This window comes from Etheostoma cragini, chromosome 15 (genome assembly GCF_013103735.1).
Source record: "Etheostoma cragini isolate CJK2018 chromosome 15, CSU_Ecrag_1.0, whole genome shotgun sequence".
Taxonomy (NCBI): Eukaryota; Metazoa; Chordata; class Actinopteri; order Perciformes; family Percidae; genus Etheostoma; species Etheostoma cragini.
Window position 1 is genome coordinate 3,079,293 of NC_048421.1, and position 10,264 is coordinate 3,089,556.

Sequence of the window (10,264 nt, forward strand, 5' to 3'; positions counted from 1 at the left end):
AATGAAAAAAAAAAAAAAGGTCCCACAAAACATACTCAAACACAAACACCTAAAAGCAATCTTCAGAAAATATTCCTTTGGTAACTGTCTCATAAAATGAAATGGCACAGTTGAGGTATTGGCAGAAAAGATGACTAACAACTGTAGACATGAAATGAGACAAAAGAAAATGTCATGGAAGAATACTTGGCTTTTTATTTCACTGCAACAAAGTGAACACACTATAGAACTGTTGATAGTACAGCAGTTGAAAACCAGTTAGTCAAAAATAGTGTTAATACATCACTGCAAAACTTACCCACTTTCATTACAAACACTTTAGGATATAAATAAAATAATTCAGTTCTTTTGTTCATTTTCAACACCTAATGCTGCAATGAGTAAGATTAGGTACATTAACACAATAATCTCACTCAGCAAATACTTTTATGTGATGCTTAAAGGTCCCCCGACGTGGTGCTCTTTGGATGCTTTAACGTAGACCTTAGTGGTCCCTAACACTGTGTCTGAAGTCTCTTTCCCAAAATTCAGCCTTGGTGCAGAATTACAGCAACTAGAGCCAGTCCCACAATGAGCTTTCCTTAGTATGTGCCATTCTGAGTCTTTAGCTTTTGAGGAGGAGAAAGGCAAAGCAGGGCAAAGGGGAGGTAACATCGCCCCTTATGCACCTCATAAGGGGCAAGATTCCAGATCGGCCCATCTGAGCTTTCATCTTCTCAAAGGCAGACCAGGACACCCAGGGCTCGGTCTACACCTATCCCAATTTCTAGCCACTGGGGGACCATAGGCAGAAAAACCTTTAAAAAAATCCTCATAAAGTGAAATGGGACCATGCCATTGGACCTTTAAGAACGTCTCATTTTCAGTTTACAGTTCAGATTTTTTTTAGAAAGGCCAAAGAAAGACAAATTAATAAAATTCATGTCACTCATTCAACTGAGCTTACATGGCTGACATGTTCATCAGGCCACTTTCCAGGAGTAAATGTATTTTTATATTTTCTCTTTGTTGTAAAGGGGCTGTACTTCAAATTCTGCAACAACAAAAACAGCGGACTAGGATTGCCTTCACATGGCTTTCACAGACCACTCCCCAGTACGTGAAATACCGCCGTTTTGCACTAACACACAAACACGGGCCGACTGGCTATCAAAACAAAGCTTGGACAACACACACAGAGGGAGTGTTAGCTATTCTCAGCTAAGGACATTAATCTTCTATATCTTTACATAGCAAATATTTGTTTACTGCTTTATTATAGTATCAAGTACAGCCCCTTTAAAAAAAAATGTATGTATGAAGACATTAGGCGAGATTAAACCCAACCTTTTAAAAATGTATTAGATACAAATGTCTTTGTCTGTATTAGTCATCACACAGCATTGCAAAAAGTTCACTGAACTCATTCACCAGCCTCCAACCCAAATTTACGATGTCAATTTCTGCTCTCTTCTATCTATTATAATTTGTGACTGCATCTTTGCGGTGGTTTGTTTCCATGGCGTAGCAATATCTCTTACAGAGAGAAACTACTGTGGTGTCTAGTGTTTAATCAGGAGGCCATGCAGGAAAAAATATGATCTCATTCACTGGTTTATGGCTCTATTCATAGCCTGTATTTATTTGTTCCAGTAGACTTCATATGACTTCTTCTCTGAGTAACTGGCTTCAGTTGTTCCTGTGCCACATCTGACTTTTTCCTTTACTACCTTCACTACCAGACCACCAGCCAGGGCAATGCCTGCTGCAGCCTTGCCTATCTCAGCCACTGCAGTCATTAAGCGTGTCGATACTGCCACAGTGCCCCAGGGGTCTGACACAACCCCGCTGGCCACTGATGCCACACTGGGCCCTGTTAACCCACATACAGCACTGCCATACCCAGCAGCCACTGGGGCATTCACAGCCATCTCCTGAGCTAAAGCTGCTCCGGCAGCAGCACACTGAGGAGTCCCAGTACTTGCAGCTACACTTCCTACAGAGGCCACTGCATGTTGTCCTGCTGCTGAGGCTAAACTTGCAGCTACAGAAGCATTGGCTACACCCGCTGCCCCTACTGAAGCAGTTTCAGCTCCACAGAGGGCTACTGTGCTGAAAGCGGCTCCCTCCAGAGCTGCGCCTAAAGCCGCCCCAGCTCCCATGGTGCCTCCCACACCTGCTGCGAGCCCCACAGCAGAGGCCCCTATGAGACTAACCTGCCCCAGAGCATCCAGAGCACCCTCCCTTGGACTGGCAGCTTCAGCACCAGCAACGGCTCCAACAGAACCACCCAAAACTCCACCCGTTGCTGCCCCCAGAGCCACTGCAGTTTTCCCTGAGGCTGCCGCCACTATGGCTCCAACAGCTGTTCCAACACCTGTACCCCCGACTCCAGACATCCCAGCTAGCTGACCTGCAGCAAAACCAACCGAGTTCCCCATAAAAGATGCCCCGGCTGCAGCTGCTAAAGGGGCAGCTACCCCAAACATCGCCCCTACTGCCATGCCTGTGGCTCCAGCAGCCACCAGGATCTTAACTCTCTCCAGCACCTTAACAGAGAGCGCAGCCTCCCTCCTCATGGATAAACGGAGAATCTGCCGCCTGCTCAAAGACCTGTTGCGGTCTCTGGCCCTGCCTCTGAACGGATCCCTCCATTGTTCAACTCTGTTCCTCAGGAAGCTGAAGGGGTTGCCTCTGCTCTCCTCTGTCCACCTCTCCACCCTAAAATCCTCTTCATTTCCTCTCTCCAATCCCCTCCTCCTGACCCCCTGTGATCCCATATCTAAGCCCTCTGGTCTGTTAAACTCCAAGTCATACTTTCGTTGTTTTGAGAGTCTAGCCTGTTCTTCCATGCTGCCATCGTTTCCCCGTTGTTCTTCCCCCTCTGCTTGCCCTCGCTCCCTCAACATCCTTTCCTGCTCCTCCCTGATGGCAGCCTCTGCTTCTAAAAACATAGCATTAGTATAAAACCCTCCATAAGTCTGCTTCACCATCTTGTCCACCTTCACTAACAGAGCTTTAACCTGTGCCGAGTTACTGGGATCTTTGTTGTTGAGTACATGGTACCTGCCCCCACACCTTTCAATCAGAGCTTTAAGCCCAGCAGGTGCAGTCTCCCTCAGATAATCTTCAATCCCCATGCTTTCCAAGTCATCCCCCCTGGTAAAAAGAACCAATGTGTGCTGACGGACTGCATCCTCCCCAAATATTTTGGTCAACTCGCAGGCAGCCTGGTTCTCATTGTCTGTATATCGTCCTATTGGAACCACCAAGAGGAAAGCATGTGGTCCAGGGGCAGAGAGAGACACACATTTGGCTACCTCTGCATGGATCTGCTCCACACTCAGGAGAGTGTCCCCAAAACCGGGCATGTCCACCACCGTGACTCTTCTCATTCTCCTCTGTGTGACAGTCAGGCCACCCTCCTCAGCATCCTCTTCCTCAGCAAGCTCAGTGCTCCCAAGCTGGCAAATCTGGGTGACAGAGCTAGCACTGATCTGTGACAGGAACTGCCTCCGGCCCAGGATGGTGTTTCCAGACGCACTCTTTCCAGATCCGGTCTTTCCAATGAGGACCAGTCGGAGTTCTTCTTTCCATCTGGTTTCAGAGTCATCTCTTTCCGTCTCACACTCCATTATCAACTGGCTTCAAATTTTCTCTTGCTAATCCACTGGTGGAAAAACTGCAAAACAGAAAAGTGTCTGTAGATTAATGTGACTATTGATATTTCATTTTGATAGGTTCACTGCAGTCACATAGGCTAATTCTGAGACTTCTAGTCTTGTTTTATGTTACATTTAGCCTAGAAAAGGCAGTGTTTGTCAGGAAGGTTCCGGACAGAAACAAAACATTACAACTGAATAGGTTAGCTAACGTTAAATAACGTCACAAAGCTGAGAAAATATAGCACTATTTGCTTCGGTTTGACGTTTCTAACTGAAACGCTACCAAATGAAAACCCGACTTTAAACTAAAATAAGACATCAATTGCAGCAAGTTTTAATCCTAAATGCCACGCTAACCCCTGCTATTTATTAGTAAAACGACGCTAGCTAACGTAAATCATTAAGTTAGCTTTAGGACCAAAACAGCAACTATGACGACATGAAGACAATAGCTTACCAGAGTGCAGGTTATTGGACACCTCTTCCTGAAATAGGTCGTCTCTTCTTTGCATTTAAGCTTTAGTTATCCTCCAAATGTAGCTAGAGTTAGCTAGGCCTACATGGTTGGTTCAGCCCTCTTCTGTTCGACCCAAACGTCAACATTGGACTTTGGTTGTAGAAAGTCAGTTTGGTGACAGCTGCCCTCTGTTGGCTGATAGCTGGGGAACACCTCGGGAATATGAAATACGGCTTTGTTTTGTACGTATCAGTCACTTTATTTCAAATAAATTTGATAACAAAATGATTTGTTCATTCTGCAGCAATGACATTTTGATATTCTCTGAATATACATAACGTTTTATAACAGTCATAATACTATTTCAAAGTTACATCAATCTCAATTCCATAGAATTAGACCATTTCAATAGGTCAATTTCTGGGAATTATAAACAGAAAAACTAAAAATATGTAACACAGACACAGGGGCAGTGTTACCAGACAAAGGGTCATTTCTGTACGTCTGTTGACATATTTGGAACAGGATAAAATGGTTCTTATATTAACTAAGGGACATTTAACAAACAATCACCAAGATTGGTGTAAAAAGAATGCCAAATACAGTATGCAAATGAGAAATTCACTAATGATGGTGACAAAAAGGACAAAAAGATTAAAGAGGACATTAAATAAATAAAATAAACAAATTAAGGAATACCTTGATATATTCCAGAAAAACAAAATACAAGTCCTTAAAACTTTGAGCTGCAATAAGAACATAAATCTCCCTCTAGAAATATTGCAAATCTCAGTTTAAGGAAAATAATTATTACTTGTATTCCATTATCAATTCAAGCTGAACCTTACCAGAAACACACCATTTTAATGAGGTGAGGACAAATTTATATTTGGCAAACAAGTGTATTTGGAGCATATGGGCTTTAGACACATTCAATCTAGACCAGACAATATATAATGGGCTTTTGCGATTTTGTTTTTTTTAATATTATACTAAAATGATATTCCAAAGTACAGTTATGTAATCCTCAGGTTATCAAAAATGAGTTTCCCTTATCAACTCCTATCCTAGAGATGTCTTTTACCTCCTATACGTCAGATTTTCCAATTATGAATCACAGTAGATGTACAGCGATTCAAGCCTTTGTCAGAAACTGACTAACCTCCACTTCCCCTTTTTGTGTCACCTTGAGGGTTCCTCTCTCGTTTTCAACAGAGCACCTGGCTTTTGTACAAGTGATGACAGCTTTTTATTTCCTTCACTGTCGACAGGAGTCTACAAGTCCAGCCCCCCCTTGTGGACTGTGCGTGTGCTCCTTCCCCCTCTTCTCTGCTCTCCACATGCACGGCGCTGTAGCGCTATAGCTCGTTGCGGGAGCGTGAAATGCGAGGACCTTTCCTGATTTCTTTCCTCTTCTCTTCTTTTCTCCTCCTCTTCTCTTCCTCCCTCAGGATCTTCTGGAAAGCCTCGGCAGTGTGAAGCACCTGAAGCAGGCGAATAAGGGTAAGAGAGATGGTTGTGTGTGAGAGATTTGAAAAAGGACTTTTTTCTGGAAACAGTACGATAAAGCAACCATCTGTCGGTTACTAGTTGTGTATGTGTAACTAGAGGGTCACTAGAATGTCAAAGGTCCAATATTATAGTTTTCAGCTTCATACTTGTATTTTTGGTTTGTACTAGAACATGTTTTAATGCTTTAACGTTAACCTTTTTTCTCATTCTGCCTGTCTGAATATACTTGTATTACCCCTCTGTCTGCAACACTCCATTTTAGCATCTGCCTCCCCTAGCGAAAAAGCAAAGTCTGCACTGATTGGTCAATGTCTTAGGTCCTCTCTCTTGAAGTCATTGCAGCTGGGGAATGACTGCAACGTCACCGTAGCGGCTCTTTCTACCAATATACGTATAGCATAGTTGTGTCATCACAACCGTACAGTCCAGGCAGCTCATGCGGGCTGCGTCTAATTTTCTGTGGAGTGAGCATTTCACGGTATTCATATAGCACCTTGACCTGCTTTATGATAAAAAAAGAAATACATGCTTATCTTACTTTTTACAACATGGGACCTAAAGGGTTATTAAGAGAGGCCGAGGGTGGAACAACATGTATGCATCTTACTCACATCGTCTCTCTCTGTGCGGTACGGGTTTATAAAGTCTGGGGATTTCTCCGTTATTCCCAGCTCCTGTGACATCTGAGAGATGAGCAGAACAGAAAGATGACAGAGGAAAAGAGAAGGAAGGGGGCACATTATCATTTATTCAAAGGAGATAAGGAATGGAAATGAGACATGGGCCTGTTGCTTACTCTACAGCTAAAAAAGCAGTATGAGAGGCAGACAGAAATTAACATTTCTTCCGAGTATTATAGCTCAATTTATCATTCGAATCACTTCAGTTTTAGACCCTAAGACGATGAGCTACATGAAATAGAGAGAGTAGGGGATCAAAAACTATGAGCGGGGTTACTGAGGCACAAGTGAGGGCTGGAGGCAGACTTTCACTGCTGCTACTTCCACATTATAATCCTCTTGGCACATTGCTAGGGTCACAGATTAATCCTGCAGGAGTGTGGTTCATTTACCCACACATTAAATAATGAATACTACGTCATCCACTTTTCCTCTTTTAAGTTTAAAATCCAACAATGCATCATGGACACATTTTGCAGTGATGGCAGAGCAGCATTAGCTGACATAGACGATGTGACAGCAGATGCACATGTACTTGTAATTTCCCCACTCGGGATCAATAAACAGTATAAATTAAAAATGACTGTATAAGCTGGACTATAAAAGCTGAGTCATATCTGAGTACCAGACCAGTTTACACTACTGCGTGTTATATATTGCATTTATATTTGTCCACACTATACTCCTTCTGCAGAGGAAATGATTTAGGTAACAATAAGGACAGGATAGGTGATTGTCAAGTCTTACAAGTGTGAGGACATGTTGGTGGGCTCCTCCTGTGAAAACCCCCGTCTGGTTACAGAAATTCAGCCCCCAGCGCAGCAGACCGTCCCAGTCGTTGTTCCGGTCGTAGTAGTGGTGGACGATACGTGGGAAACGCAACGCCACGTCGCCAAAAAATGCTGTATTCTCCACCACATGGGAATAAGCTGCAGAGATTTATACAGAGGGAGGACGGGACAAACGGAAAAAGTAGGACAAGTTTGATTATATATTTGCGCTGAGAAAACACACAGAAACATGCTGATGCACATAACAAGGGGAGGAGTGCAGCTAGAGCAAGGGTTGATTTTGTTAGGGGAACACATTAAAATAAGTAGTAACGTTGAATAAGCCTGAAAATATAAAATAAATAAATAAATAAATAGGGGAAATGATATTCCTAGACATTTCAGACAGATGTTAAAGCCGATATTATTGGCACTCGCTGGCACTGAAAAAGAAAGAAAGGTTGACATGAGGTGGAGCTTTTAGAAAATAGGGGGGAACAGAGCACAAGACAAATCACTCAGAGGTGGTGGAGACAGAAGCAGAGCGTGAAAGAAACACTGAGGTGCTGCGAAATAAAGTGGCTTATATAAGTAGAGAGAAGAAAAAAAATGAAATGACAAAAGCGCTAAGGTGTAAAAGGGAATCAGTCCCGTGGGACACAGAAAAATGAAATGAAATGATGCAACAGCTGAGGTGTAAGAAGTGAATTGGACCTTCTTTGATCTTATCGTCCATCGGGAAAGGGTCATCAGGGTGCATGTTGGCCGCAACCAGGATTTGTCTCGAGTCCTCCAACACCTTTATAAAAAAAAAAAAAAAGGAAAAGAGCTGAATGGCCAGATTTATTTACTCTACACTGTGTGCTGGGGATTAATGGTACTGGTGGTGGTAACGCAGCTGAGGAATAAAGATAGGATTTCAAAAAAGGAAAATGTATTCTATCATATTTTAGATACCCCTTTCTTCACAGCTGAGACTGAGGGATTGCAGTAAATCTGCTGAACACAACTTCACAGCGGATTCTATTAGGACGAGCAACAAGGGGCAGAAGACCATATTGTAATAATGTACATTTAATAATGTCATATAATTTTGTATATTACAATAAGTTGTCCCCCCCCTCCTTCCTCTCATGTTTATTTTTTATTTTCTCTTTGGTCCTGGAACACAATAAAAAAATCAATAAAACAAATTTGATTGAAAAATTTGAACTGGGGATGTGTTTAAAACTGCTGCCTTAAAAGTTCTTTCAAGAGGAAAGACCCACACACACACAATGCTGACGATGTGTTTCAGCCGCTTGACCGTCCTTGAGACGCACGCAGATGCATAGATAACTGTCCTCTGGGAAAATAAAGCATTCTGCAAGGCAAAGCTCGGAGCTTAATGGGAGTGAATGGCACTTCCAGCAGCCGTGTCCGAATAAACATTCAAATGAATGCAAGGAAACATGGCGATGAATGTAAACCTTGGATTCAAAGCTTTAGATTCTCTGTAGGGGCTGGGAACTTTCTCATCTGCTGAGAGCACAAGACTGTCCTGCTCTTAGAAGTAACTGTTGCTGTCAGGGTTTTTATTTTCAGACTAGTGGTGTTGCTTTTGCTGCTGCCCACAGAGCACAGGATGTTAGATATCACACACACACACACACGCACACGCACACACACTACCTTGAAGAGTCCTTTGAGCATGATGTCTATGATCTTGTACTGCTGGTTGATGTCGTTCAGCTCGACCAGATTCTTGAGGGCGTTGAGTTGATCTTTCCTCTTCGTCTCAAACAGCCGCTTGTCTAATAAGAGGTCAGGAGGACACACACTCTCCCCATGGGCACAACTCACATAAATGCTTTCTCATGCATCCATCTGTCACATTAAAAAGACACACACATACACACACACACACGCACCAGCAGAAGGATACAGATCTCCAGGTTGGAGTCATGCCTGAGTCTGTGCGTGTCTGAGTCTGCCGAGCTGAGGGCGGCAGCGGCGAGCGCCAGGACCACGGCACACACACTCCGCATGGTCAGCAGGGGTCGGCAGAGAGGCACTCTGCTGAACAAAAGTTGACAAGCCATTAGATATACATCAATGTTAAGACATCTCGCTAGTGGAACAGGGTTTTTCAATTTGGTCTAGGTTACAGAGGAAAGACATACACTCCATATGTCTAAACCCAATTCTCTGAGTAGGACTGTCACGCTGAACACATTTTTCTTCCTTTGATACAGAGATTTCACTTTCATCTGAAAACAGTGAGCTTTCACTGAAATAGTTCTATTCATGAAGCCATTTTTTTCTTCCTCCTAAGCTGCTGGAAAAGGTTATTCTCTCTTGTGATACTTGTGAAATACTTAGAATAGAAAGACATGCTGGGGATAAGTGGTCAATATGGAACGCTAGAGGGGAGCCGGCATCTCAAGAGGGGCTCCTTATGCTCCTTTTAAAAGACACATCTGATGTCTGGCTAGGGCTGGGCAACATTGTATCAACATCGATATGAGACTATTTTATATATTGTAATATCCTGATATCGCCTAAGAGTTGTCTTTTCCTGATTTTAAAGGCTGCATTACCATAGAGCGATGTAATTTTCTGAACACACCAGGCTGTTCTAGCTGCTCCATTATTTGCCTTTACCCACAGTTATTTGACACAAATCTCACTGTGTGCATATTTTGTGAAAGCACCAATTGTCAACCCTACAATATCGCTGCAATATTAACATTGAGGTATTTGGGATTATTGTGAATCAAATGATATTTGATTTTCTCCATATCGCCCAGCTCCCTGTCTGGCACAAGTTTGCATAATCCCCAGAGGAACATCTACAATCTCTGTATCAATCAGTCTCTCTCTCTCTCTCTCTGCTCGTGCGTCTCCTCTCCACCCATCCCCCTGGTCTCTCTCTATCCAAAGCAGTGGGCGTCTTCTACATTTTTATTCAGTTGCAACTTTGTTACCCTTAGAGGCATTCGAAAGGGAGGGATGAGAGCGAGAAGATAAATAAAAATGCTAAAAATAGGGTCTCAAATGAAAATTTGATGAAAACCACATTTTTAAGAAATCTGAAATAACTGGAAAGAGGGAGAAGACAATGTTGATGAAAAGTTACAAGATATAGTTTACAAAATTCATGCATAATTTAACAAGGGTTCAGTCAATGATATTATCAGGGGGATGCAGAGGGGCTTGGGT

General features: G+C 42.9%; 2 protein-coding genes across 3 annotated transcripts in view; both read right to left on the minus strand.

Annotated features, from left to right (window-relative positions):
• Positions 1–172: 172 nt before the first annotated feature.
• Positions 173–4,322, minus strand: LOC117957463. Its single transcript, XM_034893221.1, has 2 exons — positions 4,102–4,322; positions 173–3,661 (listed from the first exon to the last, which is right to left on the minus strand). The coding sequence occupies exon 2, from the start codon at positions 3,612–3,614 to the stop codon at positions 1,620–1,622; it is 1,995 nt and encodes a 664-aa protein (XP_034749112.1). The 5' UTR covers positions 3,615–3,661; positions 4,102–4,322; the 3' UTR covers positions 173–1,619.
• Positions 4,323–4,923: 601 nt separating this feature from the next.
• Positions 4,924–10,264, minus strand: part of LOC117957478 (coiled-coil domain-containing protein 134-like) — an 8,310-nt gene continuing 2,969 nt past the window's right edge. Inside the window, exons 2-7 of one of the 2 annotated variants that reach the window (XM_034893245.1) lie at positions 8,988–9,118; positions 8,735–8,856; positions 7,778–7,862; positions 7,041–7,222; positions 6,225–6,296; positions 4,924–5,585 (exon numbers count right to left, since the gene is read on the minus strand). In XM_034893245.1, the coding sequence (XP_034749136.1) occupies positions 5,460–5,585; positions 6,225–6,296; positions 7,041–7,222; positions 7,778–7,862; positions 8,735–8,856; positions 8,988–9,118 (718 nt within the window). In that variant the 3' untranslated portion in view covers positions 4,924–5,459. Of the gene's footprint in view, positions 5,586–6,224; positions 6,297–7,040; positions 7,223–7,777; positions 7,863–8,734; positions 8,857–8,987; positions 9,122–10,264 lie in introns of both variants that reach the window. The other variant, XM_034893244.1, reaches the window with a different exon arrangement.

Excerpts from the sequence above, each read along its gene's own strand:
- LOC117957463 (XM_034893221.1), bottom strand. The coding sequence starts at position 3,614 with ATGGAGTGTGAGACGGAAAGAGATGACTCTGAAACCAGATGGAAAGAA.